The sequence below is a fragment of the Cervus elaphus genome, chromosome 18 (genome assembly GCF_910594005.1).
Source record: "Cervus elaphus chromosome 18, mCerEla1.1, whole genome shotgun sequence".
In the NCBI taxonomy this organism is placed as follows: Eukaryota; Metazoa; Chordata; class Mammalia; order Artiodactyla; family Cervidae; genus Cervus; species Cervus elaphus.
Genome location: NC_057832.1, coordinates 46,629,824 through 46,647,950, shown reverse-complemented (window position 1 = coordinate 46,647,950; position 18,127 = coordinate 46,629,824). Strand labels below are relative to the sequence as shown.

At 33.1% G+C, this 18,127-nt stretch overlaps 1 protein-coding gene across 1 annotated transcript in view; it reads right to left on the bottom strand.

Annotated features, from left to right (window-relative positions):
- The window catches only part of PCLO (piccolo presynaptic cytomatrix protein), a 374,153-nt gene that overhangs the window by 73,322 nt on the left and 282,704 nt on the right, over window positions 1-18,127 (bottom strand). Inside the window, exons 11-14 of the mRNA XM_043873094.1 lie at window positions 11,339-11,447; window positions 10,736-10,803; window positions 9,476-9,690; window positions 3,361-3,411 (exon numbers count right to left, since the gene is read on the bottom strand). Coding sequence (XP_043729029.1) covers window positions 3,361-3,411; window positions 9,476-9,690; window positions 10,736-10,803; window positions 11,339-11,447 — 443 coding nt within the window. The remainder of the gene's footprint in view (window positions 1-3,360; window positions 3,412-9,475; window positions 9,691-10,735; window positions 10,804-11,338; window positions 11,448-18,127) is intronic.

The following is an 18,127-nucleotide window of genomic DNA, read 5'->3' as shown; positions in this document are numbered from 1 at the left end:
AATAAATTAACTAACAGATAAATGTATTAGAAAATCTCTTTTGCATTTCATCAAATAGTTAATAGTGGGTAGAATCATTATTTAAACACAAATGTTAGTACTGAATTGTCAGGATATTTAAGAATGTTCAATTTGATCTCTTTCTATAGTACAGTAGCTGATAAACCTGTAGCTTTTCTTTTTGTGCCTGCTTCCTTAACAGAGTGAGGTTAAGATAATAAAATACAACTGTTCTTTAATCTCAGAAACTGAAAAGAGGCATTGTCTCATGGATGTCTAACGGCTGTTGTAAAGTTGTCATTGAATAGTAAAAGAATTACCATTCAAACTAAATTTTAAGAAGCCAGCATGATTCAAAATAATTGAATTAACCAATTTTTCTCCTTCAAAAATGAAAAATTCCTTTGGCATCATTTAGATTAGGACAATTCTGTTTGATGCTGCTTCAAATTATCAAATAACAGAAAGGAAAGTGAAAGTGTTAGCAGCTGTCGTATCCGACTCTTTGTGACCCCATGGACTGTGCAGACCCTATGGACTGTCGTCCGCCAGGCTCCTCTGTCCATGGGATTTCCCAGGAAAGAATATTGGAGAGGGTAGCCATTCCCTTCTCCAGGGATCTAGCTGACCCAGGGCTCGAACCCAGGCCTCCTGAATTGCAGGTCGATTCTTTACTGCCTGAACCACCAAGGGAGCCCTAACAGAAAGGAAGAAATCTATACTTTGAAAAGGAAAAACCATAAATAAAAATGAATGTACTTTTATAATCATGCAAAACAGATATGCTATATTTATGTTGAAAATGGAATAACTTAGATGAGTCAGCCTTCATTTAAAATTTAATATTAAAACGATTTACTGATTTCAGCATAATTTTGATCTGGTTATGTTTTGTGGCAGAAAAGGAATCTTTGTTCACTTTTCTCAGTACAGAAAGCTCCAGAGTCTCACTGACCACCATGAAAGCAATATGAAACATGAAACAAAGAGCCATGAAGGAACAGGAGAAATAAGAAGTCTAAGACTGCAGTAACTGTGTTTTCATGGAGTACTAAAATACAGGAATTATTCTGCAGTTAATTTCACTGAGGTTTAGAACAGCTTCCAAATCTTTAAGGAGAAAATTTCCCTCATTTTTTTCCTTTCTCTGATAGTCTAAAAGTCCACTTTTAACTGGTGAGGCAGCAAAATCATTTCTTATTGAAATAGAAATTTGTAGGATACACTAAGAGAGTACTTCTCAAAGTGTACTCTGTAAATCTGGCGCCTTAGAGAACACTTAGAGTTGCTCAGATGTTACATGTGAGAGAAAATGAGATGCCTCCAGTAACCCTTAACCAGACCTATTACATTCTGGCAATTCACTGGGTGTTTACACAAGGTTTCATCTGGAATGAGGCTTTGCTAAAAAGACAAGCAGAAGATAAAATATAAACAAAATGAAATCACTGTCATAAGAAAGTATCTCTCCTCGCCACTCCCCCTTAAAAAAAAAAAAAAAAGGAAAAGAAAGCAAAGCAAATATCCTGGGAGTTGAAAATATTAGAGCAAATCTCTACTATAAAATTAAATATTACCACTGAAGTGAAAAGAAAATAAGAACAAAGCAAATGAATTTACTTACAAAACAGAAACAGACTCACAGACGGACAATGAACTTATAGTTGTTGGTGGGGGGCGGGGGGGGGGGGAAGGATGAAGGAGAAGGGATAGTTAGGGAATTGGTGATGGACATGTACACACTGCTATATTTAAAATGGGTAACCAACCACGACACACTTGTACAACACATGGAACTCTGCTCAATGTCACGTGGCAGCCTGGATGGGAGGGGATTTAGGGGGAGAATGGATATATATGTATGTATGTATGCATATATATATATATGGCTGAGTGCCTTCGCTGTTCATCTGAAACTATCACAATATTGTTTGTTAATCAGCTATACCCCAATTCAAAATAAAAAGGTTTTAGAAAATAAGCCTTTCAGTAAAAAACAAATTATAACAAGCCAAAAAGAAACACAGCACATGTTGGCCCTTGAGCAAGAAGGTAAAAAAATGAGACAGAGAAAGACATATTATGAATTAGAATATCTAGCATTTTCTTTGCTGCATGTGAAATGAAAAGTGATCACCTTTGGCTTTCTAGAAGTGAGAAATAGCAGTGAGACAGCAAGATTGAGAACCCACTGGTGATTTCAGGCCCATCCTGCTGGGTCCTTCTTATTAAGGAGCCCATGTTCTGTGCTTTTTCTTCATTTCCACTCTCACTCTCCACTCTGCTTCCATCAGGGTATGCCCAGATGACAACTGGTTTCTTTGTCTTTGTGTCCTCCTCTTTATAACACTTCTTAGAGGCTGTGGCTCTATGAATTTCTATGACATATTTGTTTCAGTTAGCCTCACCCTCACTCTAAAATATTTCCTGATCACTCTATTATGTTGTGGCTAACATCCTTCGGCTTCTGTTCAAGGTTCTTTTAATTTAGTCTTAACTTATCTCTACAGGAACATTTTCCTGCAGCAGAACAGATCTGCTCTTTCATTACCCTCTGGCAGCAGAATTGTTCCTTGTACCATTTCTTCTTCCAGGAAAACACTTCTCCTTTTTTTATGCTTATCCTCAAATTACTTCAAATCTCTGTTCCTCTTTGTGAAAATGTACTGTAGTGCAACTAAGACTCACTGTTCTTTCCTCTTATCGAAAACGTACTATCTCCAAATAGCTATTATTTTCTATTTTGTTAATTGTTTTCACATGACATTTCTTATCTACCTTAAATTACTTTTTGGTATCATCTAAAGTATCATTTTTCTAACTTTTCTGAATCTGCCCATTTATGATGCAATATATAAACACAGAAACATGCACACAGAACTAAAAAAAAAATAATGATTTAAACTATTTTCTTCTATCTTCCTTGTCAAAATCATCTCTATTAATTTGATAAATTACAGATTGGTCATGACCTCCAGTATGAAAAACACTGCTTTAGAAGAACTGTTCAGCAATTATTTAGCAATTGTTGACCAGAGGAAGAAAAGAGGACAGCATTAGACTCATGAAACTCTCAATGAGAACTTCAAATTTCCAGGAGAATCTGTCATGTTTGAAACAAATTCAACAACTATAAAGTAAATGAGACTTAATACATTGATACTGTTAAGGTATTAGGTCAAAGTACAGAATTCCAGAGGTATAATTAGATTTAATAAAACATATATTGTATTAAAATACTTATACCTATATAAGTCATATAATAGGTAAGGTTCTAATAGTGCTTACAATCTCAATAGACCAACGGGAAAAAGAGCCACAGAAGATGGTGTAATAATGATCTTTCAGAAGCATTCATACCTGAATTTCCCCCGTAATTGGATGAGAGACCACCTTTGCTGCATCAGGCGGCTGCAATATTAAGACATATTAGATTAATGGATAAACCCTTCACAGGATTTACCATTTAAACTTCCCTCTGAGTTAATTTCTGTTTGGTCAGAGCACACTGCCTGGAAAGTACATTTTGTCCATTTGGTTGCTTTAGATTATGGTGTCTCCTTACATTTCTCAATACATGTTTAATTTTATAGATACATAAATCTCTTTTTCATTGTGAGAAGCCTGTTTTGAAGCTATAATTTTATACCTGAAGTAATGTACATTCAATTACTTAAGAAATGAAACACTTTTGGTTGAAAGTATTCAATTTAAATATTAATGGATTTAAATGTCTATAAGAAAATGAAAAAGATATTGTTTTTACTTGACTGCCTAGGAGGCCAAAGTTATAAAAGTCCACCTTATATTCCTTTGCTTGGTTCTCAATCCAGTCCTACTCTCTTCTAGAGTGGGACACCCAGGTAACCAATTCTTAGCATTTCATACCCCTTTAATTAAAAGTCCATAACATTCTATCTAAGTTCACATTTCCTTAATAATTTTCTTATGTCAGGAAAGCCTTAAAAACCATTCAGAATGTGATCTGATAAAGTGATTCATTCTGCTGATTAAACGACTGATTACTGATCTGTTACCTTTCAGTAGAATGTACAAATTTGTACCAAAGAAGGAATGATGTCCCTGACTCTAGATCTATAACAGAATTTCAGGCAATGTGGCATCACTGTAGGGAGACATTTACTAAAATGGAGGCAAGCTTACTACCGACAAAAAAGGCCCTGTCTCCCTGTATACACATCATATTGGCCTTATATTAAAAATTAACTGGAAAAGGAAAATCATAATATTTAGGTGTGTTTCTGCTACTTTTTTTAATTAATTTATGCTAGAAATGAGAGCAATCAAAGAAGACAGCTATCTTCCAGGTCTTGTTCTGAGCAATATTTAAAATAATATGTAATCATTGGTAAAGTTATAGAGAAGGGGTTAAATTTTCTAAGCCATGTATCCTTTATTAGTAAAGTTCATTTACATGAATGGCCATTTAGTAACACTGAAACTGTGCTCTGGCTGCAAAGGATAAACTGCTAGTTATTGAACAATTATGTTTACTTAATTCTTTTACTGTTTAAGTTTTAAGGAAAGCAAAGGAGTCGAGAAAAATAAGGACTACACAATTTCCTGAAACTCTAACTCAATTAAAGATGGGAAGTTTCCTAAAACTAGATATCCATGAATCTGAATGAGCAAGGCTGAGGGATAACGAGAGATAAAAAGTCAAAAATAATATTAAAAAATCCCAAGTAATGATTGATAATGTATTTTGTTTTGATTTCATTTTGATGGTTGTAACTCATTTGAAATATGATCATGCAGACATAACTAGATTCAATGCAGAGAATAAACTTATGGACAAATTTTAAATGTTCTGGGGTGGGGCAATGAACTCATAAAGGCACACAAGGATACAATAATATCTGTGTACAGTGGGCAACCTACCAGCTCCAGGTAGTTATGGTTTAAGATTAGAGACAAGTATTTCTTTTCAGTGATGTCATGCCTTTGTGAAGCTGGTTTTTGATGACTGTGGTGATAAAAAAAAATGTATTAAAAGAAATTAGTGTGATCAGTGTGGAAGAGGAAATGAGAGTGTCAGTGTCCAAACCGATTCTATCTTCTGAATAGCTGTGCAGTGCCTGTCAGACACACATATCCCACTGATAAGTAATTTTAGTGTACAACTATGAAACAGATACATTATTTTATTTCATTTTATGTATTATTTTTCCAATGGTTACTAAGATGTTAGGACATAAATACTAGTTAAATTGTTGGGACATAAATACATAATAAATGTTAATTGTTTTAGGTATTTCTTTTGGTATAAGGGCAGTATGAAAAAATTACTGAGCTGTTGTGTGCTGTGATAGAAAAGTCTGGGAGAGCAAGGACCTATTTCATTAGAACACTTAAAATTAGTAAGCATTTTAGTTGACATTTATTTATACTATGACGGGAGAAATTATTCAGATATTAAAGATAATATGAAGAAAATCTGATTAGATTTCAGAAATAAAACAGCTTGAGGCAGTAAAATAAAAATTTTGGAGGCAAAAATTCATATTGAATTAGTAAACAAAATAATTTAAAATGGTCATATGTATATATAACATGATTTAAACCTACATCTAAATACTTTAGATTCACCTTTTACTTATATTTACTCAGAAGCAATCACTTAAACTGGAACATTATTAATAGATTAATAATTATTTATGAATAATTACTCAAAACATTTAATAGACGGTGTTCTAAATATTCATAATTAATGTATAATTATGCTATGGTTTAAATATTTTTGTTTTAATGTATTCCATAATATTAATGTTTTATAATTTACTATATAGTTAGCCTCATAGCTAATAAAAACAAAAGGATGTTAAAATTATAATTTTCTAAATTAACTGAAGAACATATGCTATATTTGAACATATTGCCTGACTCAGAAACATGTAAGCTTCAGACCATTGCTCAGTATTTCTCTAATCTCTCGATGTCAATATTTTAACATTGCAGGATTTGTAGAACAAATAAAAATAAGTATTGCCTTATGCATACTATAAATATCATTAAGTTTATTTATTTTAAGAAACTCGGTACCAGCTAAAAGTTGATGATAAACCCTCCAAAAGATGAATAGGTAATAGTCCCTTTTTTCAAGAGTGTTAACATCTATTCAGTATACATTTCTATCAGTATATATAAAATCTCACTAATAACCAGGTTTGATTACTGTTATTACTACTAATAAGAATTAAAAAGCAATCTATATACCATCAGGTCAAGTAGACTATAATGTGAGCCACATAGGTTATTTCAAATACTCTATTAGTCACCTTAAAAATGTAAAAGTAAATGGTAAAATTAATTTTAAAAAATATATTTTGTTTATTTGGCTGTACCAGGTCTTAGCTGCACCCCACCGGTAGCATGAGGATGTTTTAGTTGGGTATGTTGGATCTTAGTTGTGGCATGTGGGGTCTAGTTCCCTGACATGGGGTCAAACCTGGGCCCCCTGCATTGGGAGCATTGAGTTTTAGCCACTGGACCATCAGGAAAGTCTTGTGCAATTAATTTCTACTGACATATTTTATTTGATGCAATTTATTAAAAATAACATCATTTTATTATGAAATCAATATAAAACTGTAATGAGCTATTTTACATTTTTTTATACTGTCTTTAAAATCTGTTGTATAATTCACATATACAGCATATCTCAATTAGGACTAGCACATTTGAAGTGTTTAATTGCCACAGGTGGCTAGCAGCCACTGTCATGGACAGTGAAGCTCTATAGCTGTTTCAGCAAAACCTCTGTAAAACTACACAGGTCACATTCTTGGCACAGAAAAGAATTACCACATATCATAAAATGTGTCAGTATCATTTCCTTGATGTTTGTCCTATGATACCTGTGTTCATCTTGCAATCATTGCCAAAAAAGTTCACATAACAAAAAAACTATATTTTTTACTCCCATAATATTATAAAGACTCACAGGTGCCACTGATGTTTTCATTTAATTTTAATTTATTTTGTTATGGTCAATGCAAGCTACTCTACTACATGCTTAGGGAGCTATAAAGAAAATAAGAAATGGCTTTTGATTCTTAATGAGTGTACAGCCCACTTAGGAGGATAAAATAAGCAAACAAGTAACCATAATTAAGATACAAATTGTTTTAATAGATACATAAAGCATCTGGCACTTTGGAGGGAGGGAAGGGGGAGAGAAGGATAACTCTAACTTTAAGGAAGAATTAGAATATGGAAAGGCTTAGTAGAGGAAGGGTTTCTGTTATTTTTGTTTATCATTGGCTCTTCATTTTCTGCAGATTGTAGAGTAAAAGCAAGGCATGGCATATAATGTCTTTCAATTTACAATTATCTAGGCTTCTCCTCTATTTATTATCCCTATATCTTTTGTATGCCATGACTTAAGCATACAATTTTCTGTTTCTCATTTTTTTTTTTTTTCATGATGCATTCTCTTCAATGTTGGTTCCTTTTTCCCCTTTACCAAACTGTTTCATTAGCTAAATGCCAACTTTCCTAACCCCACTGTCCTAGTGCCCTCTGCGGTTTTTAATGACCACCAACATTATAGCTTTACTGAATTTGTTTATACGTCATTTTTCACCTATACTTAGATCAGCACTTCTTAAACTTCAAGGGGTCAACTTGGAGAACTTATTAAAACTCAGGTTACTTGGTCTTATCCATGGAGTTTCTGATTTAGAAGGTGTAAGGGTACGATCAAAAATTTGCATTTTTAATAATTCCTGCCTGATGCTGGTGCTACTGGACTGAGCAGGCTTTAAGAACCACTGGTCTACATAGTATACAGGGATGGATTTTATCCCTCTTTGTATCTTGCATACAAATTATGATTCATGGTACTGAAGGTGGCATCTAGAAATATCTTTGGGAAGTAGAATGAGTTGAGCCTCTTTTTTGGGGGGGGTGGGGTGGGGGGATGGGAGTAAAATGAGTTTGATAACCATAATAAATACAGTACTTAGTAGCGAGGCTACTGTAAAATCTGACAACATTAAGCTTACTGTGGTAATCTTTCAAGGAACATCCCGCTTCCCCAGGTAGAGACAGGGAAGCTGACATTCCAGGTAGCAGGGATGAATTTTAAACAGGATAGGGACCTAATCCTATCACTGTCACAGATCCATAGTTGGAGGGTAGATGAAGAGGAAGGAAGAGAGACTGGTGAGTGGAGTGGCTAGTAGTAAGTGCAATACTGCAGGTAAAAAAGAATAATGCTTTACTAAACGAAATTGGCAAGTTCAGAAAAGATGGAAAATTATTAGAGAATTATCAAAAAACTAGAGTTCACAGCACTAGGATTCAATGAGTAAACAAAAAGATGAGACAATGGTGCTTTTATATTTCGACTTAATTTTCTGGGAGGATGATGATGTCAAATGCTGAAATAAGAAAAATATCTGGATGACAGACTTATAGAATTTATTGTGTCTGGTGTGGAAACTTTGTTAGCAGAGCTTGTCATGTCTTTAGGTCATGTGTGTGGAGATACTGAGAAATCTGAAATGGTATCAGCCTGTAACTTTGGAGACAGGGCACCTCCATGAGGTAATTCATCAAAATTAATACATAATTGCATGTGGTAAAATACAGTTGTGTTAAAATTTATTTTGAAATTGAGTCTATCTTTGAACTTATTCCTCATGAAACCATAAAAAACTTTATTTTCTGAAGTCCAGACAACTTATCCAACCATATCCTTCCTATATATATTTCACCACATAAAGAAAAACCTTTATCTTTAAACAAACAAACAAACAAACCCTTTTAAATGTATTTGTCAATCATGAAGAGAGTTTTTCTATTAATAATCAATCTATGGGGGGAAAATTACAAATTGTCTATATTATCACCTGATTTTATTAAGTTAAAATTAATTTATGTTTTCTTTTAATTCCCCAGTAACTCTAAAATAATACTGCTAGAAACATTTATTCTAACTGAAGAACTGCATGAAGAGAAAGTTTATTAGTATGGAATTAGGGATACATTTCAAAATAGCAATATTGTATTACTGGCTTTCTTTGTTTCTTGTTGTCCTAAATTATCCTCATTTCATGGTCTTTTTTACTATTTATTTAAATTACAAAATATAATGTAATGTATATCTTGTGTTTCTAAGAAGATACAATGACTATATTTGATACACAAAAAGATTCATATTTATGTGACAACAACAAAGAAAAAGAACAGGAAGCATCAGATACATTTTTTTCAAGTCCCTCATAATAATTGCCACAATATTTTAAGAAAGAAACACATCATTTTGATACATCTTGTTCAGTTTTATACTGAGATATGGAAACCTTTTTTGTTTGTTTCAGCAGATCAGTAGGAAAGGAGAAATTACATGAGAAACACCTTTAGGAAATGATACTATATTTCCTGTCTCCTAATTTGAATAAGGAGCTAGAAAATAAGGAATCTCGAGGTTGCATTGGGCATGTCTCACCTTGCTGCTGCTGTGCTTCTTTTTGCTCACTGAGGGTGACCCTGGCTGCCCAGGACTGGGAACGGAACTGGATCCTGCTGATGCAGGACCTGAATGAACGTGAGATCCCTTTTCAACAACAGATGACAGAACCAGTGGTGACTGCTGTAGTGAGACCTTCTGGAGCTCTGCTGCCAGCTGCTTGGGATCAACCCCTGGGGATTTCGCTTTATCCACTGCAACAAAACCAAATGGCTTCACATATTCTCGGTTTCATAGGTACTTAATACCATGGAACTTAGATATCTGAGTTCTAGACGACAAAGTCAAAATGTTATATAAAACAATTTAAATTAAAAAGAAAATCATGCAAGTGTACCTTTATAAGTCTATTTCTAAGGAAGTCTAGAAGGTTCAGAGAAAAATTAAAGACTACTGAATTACAGAGGAAATGTGAGGTTCCTATTATATCATCAGAAAAATGCTTGTAAATGTTTTATACAGAGAACTGAATGCATGACAAAATATTTTATTCACTGGAATTTAATTTCTATGATTGGTTGTTTTTATTCCCTGAAATCTTATATATCTATTTTTCTAAGGGGAAATTTCAAAGAATATATTTACATTTACAGTTGCATGAAAATTTCTACAGGTTTTGATCTTCTCTGTTTAGTGCCATAACCCAGACTCTTAGAGATATTGGCTATAGCATAGGAAGTGCTTGGTAAATATTTATTGAACATGGAACAACAATATATTTAATCTTATAAATGAACTAAATTTATAGACTATATATTCTATCTAAGAAAGAGTTAAATCTACTTCACTGTGTACTTATATATTATATTGATTTTTATTTATTATAAAAGGCAATCAAAAGTTTTAGCAGTGTTCCAGAACTCAGCTATGCTAAAAAGAATCTAGTATCATCCAAAAATTATATAGGACCCAAAATAAATGACTCCATGGATTACTTTCATGTGATGAATTTAATTTTAAAGAATTCAAAATGTATATTCACACAGCAAGAATTTCATGTGAATTTCTTTAATGGCTCTAACATGTATACGTGTGCTTCCCTAGAATACTAAAATGAAACTACAATGCTTCCAATTTTCTTACTATCACATAAATATATAAACATCCATAAGCCTATGCATTTATTTTTGCCTATATCTGTGTTTGTGTCTATATCTTCATCTCTAGCTCCATCTGCCTCTACAACTGCTTCTCCATCTCCATCTTCACCACACTTGGAAGCAGACTGCTTTCACCTACCAGCTTTTGGTGGTTCATGGAGCTCTAGGTGCTGGGGATTTTCAGAATCTGACAGCATATTGAGGTCCCTAAAAATTAAAACAAAAAAAAAAATTAAGAAAGCAATTAAGGAAGTCTGAAACAAAAGGCCCCTTTTCCCAACTACGCTGAGTATTTTTTTCAGTAGGTAAATGAGAAGTGGTTAATGATATAAAGCAATTTCAAAGCATGCTCACCCTTCTAACCAAATATATATTTGCAATGCTGTTAAAAGTCAGCTGATAAAAATGATTATTTAAGGTGAAATCTTTATGGATTAAATATAAGTTCATTTTGAAATACTGTACAAATCCATGAAATCTAAATGGGTTTAGGCTTTCATTTATATGATGCATGTTTCAAGAAAATCATGAAAGGGGACATAATCAGAAACAAAATTAGCTGAATTCTTTCTGTGTGTTAGACTTTGATTCTGAACACAAGACATCTATAAACTTGCATTCACTTTATTTTCTAATTACAAGATATCTTGCTAACTGGCAAAGGTTCCACCTTAACAATTTTAAATTAAAAGAGCCATGAATAGCCAAAAAAATGGAAACAAAAAGATGGGGAAAAACTCACAGTCTTACACATATTTCTGCTTCCCCATTTTGCTGACTAATGATACTCTGCACTTCTTCATATGTTTTAGAAGTTAAAGGAATTCCATTCCACTCCAATACTTGCATGCCTAAAAAGAAAAATTCAAGTATAAAATAAAAAAAAAGGTATGCTATGTCTCATCTGGGTCCAAAGGGCACAGAAGACATTGCTATGCATTTAAAAACCACTTCAGCAGCCATTCAACTGAGCACACCATTTCAGAGAACATCAGTTCAGAGCTCTCTGGAACATAAATACCAAAACCACATGTAGTCTGATTTCATCAACTTACCTGAACATATAACATGTATCTAAGACAACATGCAAAATGTTGCTCTTGAAAAACTATTAAATATTATCAAACCCATGCATTTTGTTCACACTGTTATGAAGAAAACATTCTTGACTACAATTAAACCAATTTTTTATGGGGAAGAAATAATTGTAAACACCAATATATTGCTTTCTATGTGCAGCAAGCAACTAGAAGAGTGTAAACTCCCATTATATTATGGAATGGGAGTGGTAGAAAAAATCGTTATTATTTTGTTGTGAAGCTTCTTTTAAGAAATTGTTATAGCTTCAACTCTGCTCAGATAAAAAAGCTTTCCATTAAGTGTCTTTTACTTCACTACATGCATGACAGTCCTAAGGAGAAGAAACAGATGTTATGTAGAGGGCAGCATCATGGGTGTGTGTATGCTCTATGCTAAGAAGGGCCCCATACTCGGTTTAATCTTTGCTGCTGCCATCTTGAAATTCTTAACACTGTTTGAACAAAGAGCCCTACATTTTCACTTTGCTCTGGGTCCCGTAAATTATGTTGCTGGACTGGTTACAGAGCATTTTGTGTTTCCTCTTTTTCTAGAAAGATAATTTTCACAGAAAAAAGTAGCAGTATAATTAGTATTTCAATATTTTACATTTAGGTTTTTTGGTCCCTTTTATATGAGCTGTCAAATAATTTAGGGTGAGTATTTGGCACAAATCACAGGGTCATATTACGTAGCTATGTGAGCTAGATATAAATTTGATGAAATCACCCAAGTTATAGTGCCAGATATTTGTGAACACTACCAGCTTTACCTGAGGAAAAATACCAGCCATGGCTAGAACATCATTTAAAAAGAAATACTTGTTGAGCAATTAGGTTTTCACTGAGCTTCATAGATGCCAGTGTGAAAGCCCCTATTGTTCACTATTGGCTTCCATGGGAAATTCTAAACATGGCATGACTGAGTCTAAAAGTTTTAATGATTTTGATATACATTGATAACAAGTAAGGGAAGTTCTTTTACCATTGAGAAATGGTAAAAGAAGTCCATAAAAATGCCTACAATAACACAAACAAGAGTGTTTTCTATAACTTACTCCAAGGAAACTTTATCTTCAGATGGGCCTTAGGTTATTTCAACAATCCCAGGCTGTTGTACACATAAAATGAGAAAAATTACATAAAAGAGTGTGATAATACCTCTAAAGAAAAATTCAGCATTGAAAGAGGTAAAGCACACTGAAAAACACTTCTTTTAGTCACAAGGAAGAGTACATTTATAACCAGAGGATTCTGAATTGAAACAAATTAATGGTGTCATAATCCAGAAATTGCATTGCCACTTTTCTGCAGGAACAAATTCTATTAAAGGAAATAGCTGCGCAACCTTCTTGCTTCCTGTTTTGAATTTACCTGTTAGTTTTTCACATTTTAAAGGGGAAAATTTATACAATGTAATTATTCAGTGAAATGAAAAATGCTTCTAATTGTAAAAAAGAAGATCTGTTTAGATTCATTAATAAAACTGATGAAAAAATACAGAGATAACTAGCATGTTACCGAGATATATACCCAAGATCATGAACTACATGATTTTCTGTCTCAAGATATACCAGTTGAACCTTCTTTCCCCCAATAGTTTCCCACTAGCACCAGTGCAGTACTGCAGTTCAAAAGATTTTGCCAATTCTTTTATTTTTGGTTTCATGGTGAGTATGAAATCTATAGGGAATGTGACTACTTGAACATAGTTACTTAATAACAACTTCCCTTTCCTCTGTCTCTCCAACTTCCTACAAATACTACAAGAATCACAGTAAAATAAAAGAGTATACAAATCACTCCTTTTAAATTCATAAGATGATTTTAGTAGTTATAAGAACTAAGTATAGTTAAGTATGTGTCTTCAAATATATAATAGTTTTGAAAATTATTTTTTTTAGCTGTGCAACCCAGCATGCAGGATCCTAGTTCTCTGACCAGGGATCGAACCTGTATCCCCTACAATGGAAGTGTGAGGTCTTAACCACTGGACTGCAAAGCCTCTTGAAAATACTTTAATTGTAAGGTCCTAGAAACTATTTTAAAATGCATGCAAAAATTATTTGATCATACTACACAGAAGTTCACTAAAACAGTATTTTATCACATTTGATTTGAATGTTGGCATACTCAATGTTAAGGAAACTTTTTACTCTGACTTTGGTTTAGAAATAATTCCTAGAAGATAGTGAACACAAGAATGGTTTTATCCACTGTTTAGCATTGTGAGCAAACACATTTTCTTTAAATTATATCAACGTGTATGCAAACCAGTTATTCAAGTTTGATATTGTATGGATGGTACTTCAATTATATCCACTGAAAGTGCCTATTCTAATAACTTCTAATAGGAATGCTAGGATAATCTGATTTTTGATTTGTATGAGTAATGAGAAAATTAACTTCTTAAAATCTTACACTTTGGTAATTAAAACCCCCAAAATATAATAATAAGAAATTTTTGAATTAAAAAAAGCAGTCACCATAAAACACTCAATATTTATCACTATTTCTATCTGCTATTTCTATCAATATTTATCACTACTTCAAAAACATATTCTGAACTAAAATTATTATATTACCTATCAAAATTTGATAGATTAAGGTATATCAAAATATATATCACACAAAAGCTCATGATTTTTATTTATCTATTCCATAAATATTTAAGTGGCAGGCACTACACAATTTATCACCTTTGTATCTACTGTTTTATGCTGTTATAAAAATTAATAAAAATGATACTCTAGTAGAAAAAAACAGAAATATCTTGGCAATTAGCAAGATGAAGATGAGTCACAGAGAAGGAAATTCAAAAGCATTTTAAGTACATAAAGAAAAACTTAGACTCATGAGAGATTAGAAAGTATAAATGAAAGCAATAGTGATGTATTACTTAACTTGTACTATCCTGAAAAACGTTTGAAAGCCAGAGAATACAGCGTGTTGGCCAGGATATGGGATGAGGGGATCATGACATAGTACGTGCTTGTTTAGCTTTATCACCACTGTATGATGTGAGAATACTATGACTATTTCTGGATGAAAAATACAACTGCTTGTTTACAATTTACAAGCATGTAATTATTTTATTGGGAATGCAGATAAATGCAACCACTCTAGGGTACAATGTGGCACAATGTTGTTAAATAAAGCACATGTACACCCCAGGACCCAAAAAACTTCTTGAGTCTCTATTTATGGGGAGGTGGTAGCATCAGGAAAAATGGACAAAGAGAATGCATTAAATATTTACAATGGAAACACTTAGTAGTCTTAAGAAAGAAATCATACCAGTTGTTCCAAAAGATGGATCCATCTTAAAAGCATCTGACAAGTAAAAACATGTGAGGAACAGGATCTGATCTAAGGGCAATGACATTTACATTCATTAAAATGATATCCCACACAAACTCACATTATACATTATACAAATAAAAAACAGACATTACATAAATTATAATGGTTGCTCATGGAGGTAAGAACAGATAGGTAAAGAAAAGGAGATTAAACAAAAGATTTAATAAATGAATAGACAAATAAACACTCCCCCTACACACAAACATGGTAGGTGTGGACCTAATGAGAAACCAGTGGGGTTGGGGTTGATGTGCTACGAAATAAGAATTTGATATAGCTGAGTAAAACAAAAAAACAGAAAAAAACCCCCAAACTTAATTATTCAAAATTTGTAGATATTATTCCCCTTTTCCACTGATATTATTAACTATAACTCTAGATCATTTTCCTAAATTTGGACATCTGTGCTCATGAATTCTCGATAGTAGCAGCAGGAGAAACTCAGCTAAACTGGTTATTTGTCTTGGCTTTCTAAATAGCAAAGAAACCATGCAAGTGAGTTTCAGGAGTCCAGTAAGTTATCCCCATCAGTTACACTAGTTACTTAAGCATTTTCAAGTTAGGCCATGTTAATATAAGTGAAATGCATAGGTAGGTGTATTCTATTACTTTCAAAATTACATTTAACATTTTTGGCCTATTTATATATTAACATTGGCTAAAGTCCATTGAGCTGCAAAAGAGTTGGACACGACTTACGACAAAACATATGTTAACATAAATGTTAACATAAAGAATGAAAGAAAGGTGGAAAAATGGAAAAAAGAGGAAAGGGAAGAAAGAATGAAGGGAGGTAAAGGTAAAAAAAAATTGAGTATAGTTTCCTGAATATACAGGCCAAAGGAGATGCCCAAATCTATGACAAGATGTTCAATACTGTACACCTGAACACAAAAAATCAGCAAAGTATGGCTTTCATACAAAAGTTCTCAAATGAACTTAAATTATACATTACAAAATTGTCACATTTTGAATATGAAAAGTTATCTAAGAAATATCAAAGACTAGTGTTAAACTGAGTTTACTCACATTATTTTTTTTTCCTATTTCTGAGTCTACTGAAAGTATTGTGAATTAATGACTTCTACACGTATAGGTGTAAAACAGATTCAGCTCCATTCATACAAAATTTTTAAAGAAAACAGATTATCACCTCCTTTGCAGTATTACTGGTCAATTTATTATTGACTAGGGACACTGAAAGAGGATTGCATGAATAAAATGTGTTGTAAAAACATGTCACAACTATTTCATAGACTCATTAGAAAGCAAGCAAAATCCTGTTAGATACAGTAGTTTTAGTTTTTTGTACAACAGAGAAGTAAAACATGAAGTGACATGACTTTTCTAACACCACATATTTAGTTAATGGTAATGCAGAAATAGGAACTCTGTTTAAATGTCTCTCAGGCCAATGCGGGTATCAGTAAATAAGAAAACTCATTCAAATTATGCTAACTAAAACTATGTCATAGCCCACCTGAATATAAACAATGTTCAAATATGTAAAACTGTGCACAAAGAACACATATATTATCTATAATGTTTTTTTTAATCACAATAAAGACAGATAATGTATTGACAGAAATTGTTTATCTACATGACAGTATTATTCCAAGGTGGACATGCAAAAATTGAAGATCTTATTGAACAGACAAATTGTAGGACATATCATTTTATGGTGGGTAAACGATGACCGTTAGGAGGGAAAAAAAGCTGACTGGCTTATTATCTTTTTTCTCAACTCCACTCCCAGAAAAGGAACCAATATTTATGGAAAACAGTATGAAGTTTCTTAAAAGTTAAAAAGAGAATTACCACATGATTTAGCAATCCTACTGCTGGGGATTTATTCAAAAGAATTGAAATTATGATCTTAAAGAGATATCAGCATTCCCACATTTTCTGCAATGCTATACACAATAGCTCAAATGTGGAAATAATCCAAATATCCATTAGCAGATAAATCAATAAAGAAAAACACGGTTTACAAATACTAAAGAATATTATTTGGCCTTTATTGCTCCTGAATTCAGGAAATTTGTAATATGAGGCATGGATAAACCTTGACAATAGTATGCTAAATGAATTAAACCCAGTCACAGGAGGACAAATACTGCATGATTCCATCTGGATGATGTATCTAAAACAGTCAAACTCATAGGAACAAAGAACAGAATGGAAATGGGGAATTTCTAATTAACTTGTATGAAAGCTCAGTTTTGCAAGACAAATAAGCTTTAGATATCTGATAAATAACATTGTGCCTTCAGATATCAATACTGTACTGTTATCTAAATGTTATGTTAAAAACCATGAAGAGGTTAGGCCTCATGTTAAAAGTAGTAAGCGCAATTTTAAAAAGGGGAAAAAAAGAATGCAGGATGAATAAAAAGAATGGGAAGTAAAGAGTTCTAGGGAGAAGATCTCCCCTAACAGTGGTGGTTGAAGGTTGCAAAGGCAGTAGGGAGCAGCATCCTATTTGCTTATATCATCCAGGGAAGATGGCATTACTTCAAAGAGAAATTTCTATGTGGTGCCTTTAGAAAAGCTGACCTTAGATTTGGTGGCTCAGATTAGACAGAATTACTCTCATGAAAATTTGGTCATAGTATAAGGGCACCACCCACTCAAGGAAGTGGGCTGGCTAGATCACCACTCTCTCTGTGGTGCAGGTCAATGTACAGGGACCCAACCTTCATTTTTCTAGAATGTTTAAGACCCTCACTGGGAATTTCTCCAGTGCTCATGGGGAGAGAAATATCAAATAATAAGTGTGACTCAATTTTTCAACAGCAGATGAAAGAAAGATTGGAATTGATTACATTTGATTTACAGAAAATGTAATGTGTTTATTATACACCAGAATGGTGTTGTAAACTCATGCTTTTTAGACAGAACTAAGGTAAAAAGGGAAATGTATTTAGTCATGATTTGTGGGTTCACCTTGAAGAAGGTTATCATTCTAGGATTGTGTTTCTAATCACTATGACTATTAACATAATCTATTTTTCCAGCTCAGTATTTCCTGGAAGGATTGGTATGGATGTCAAAGTTACTCTGTGGCTACAGTTTAAGGTGTTTAGAATTAG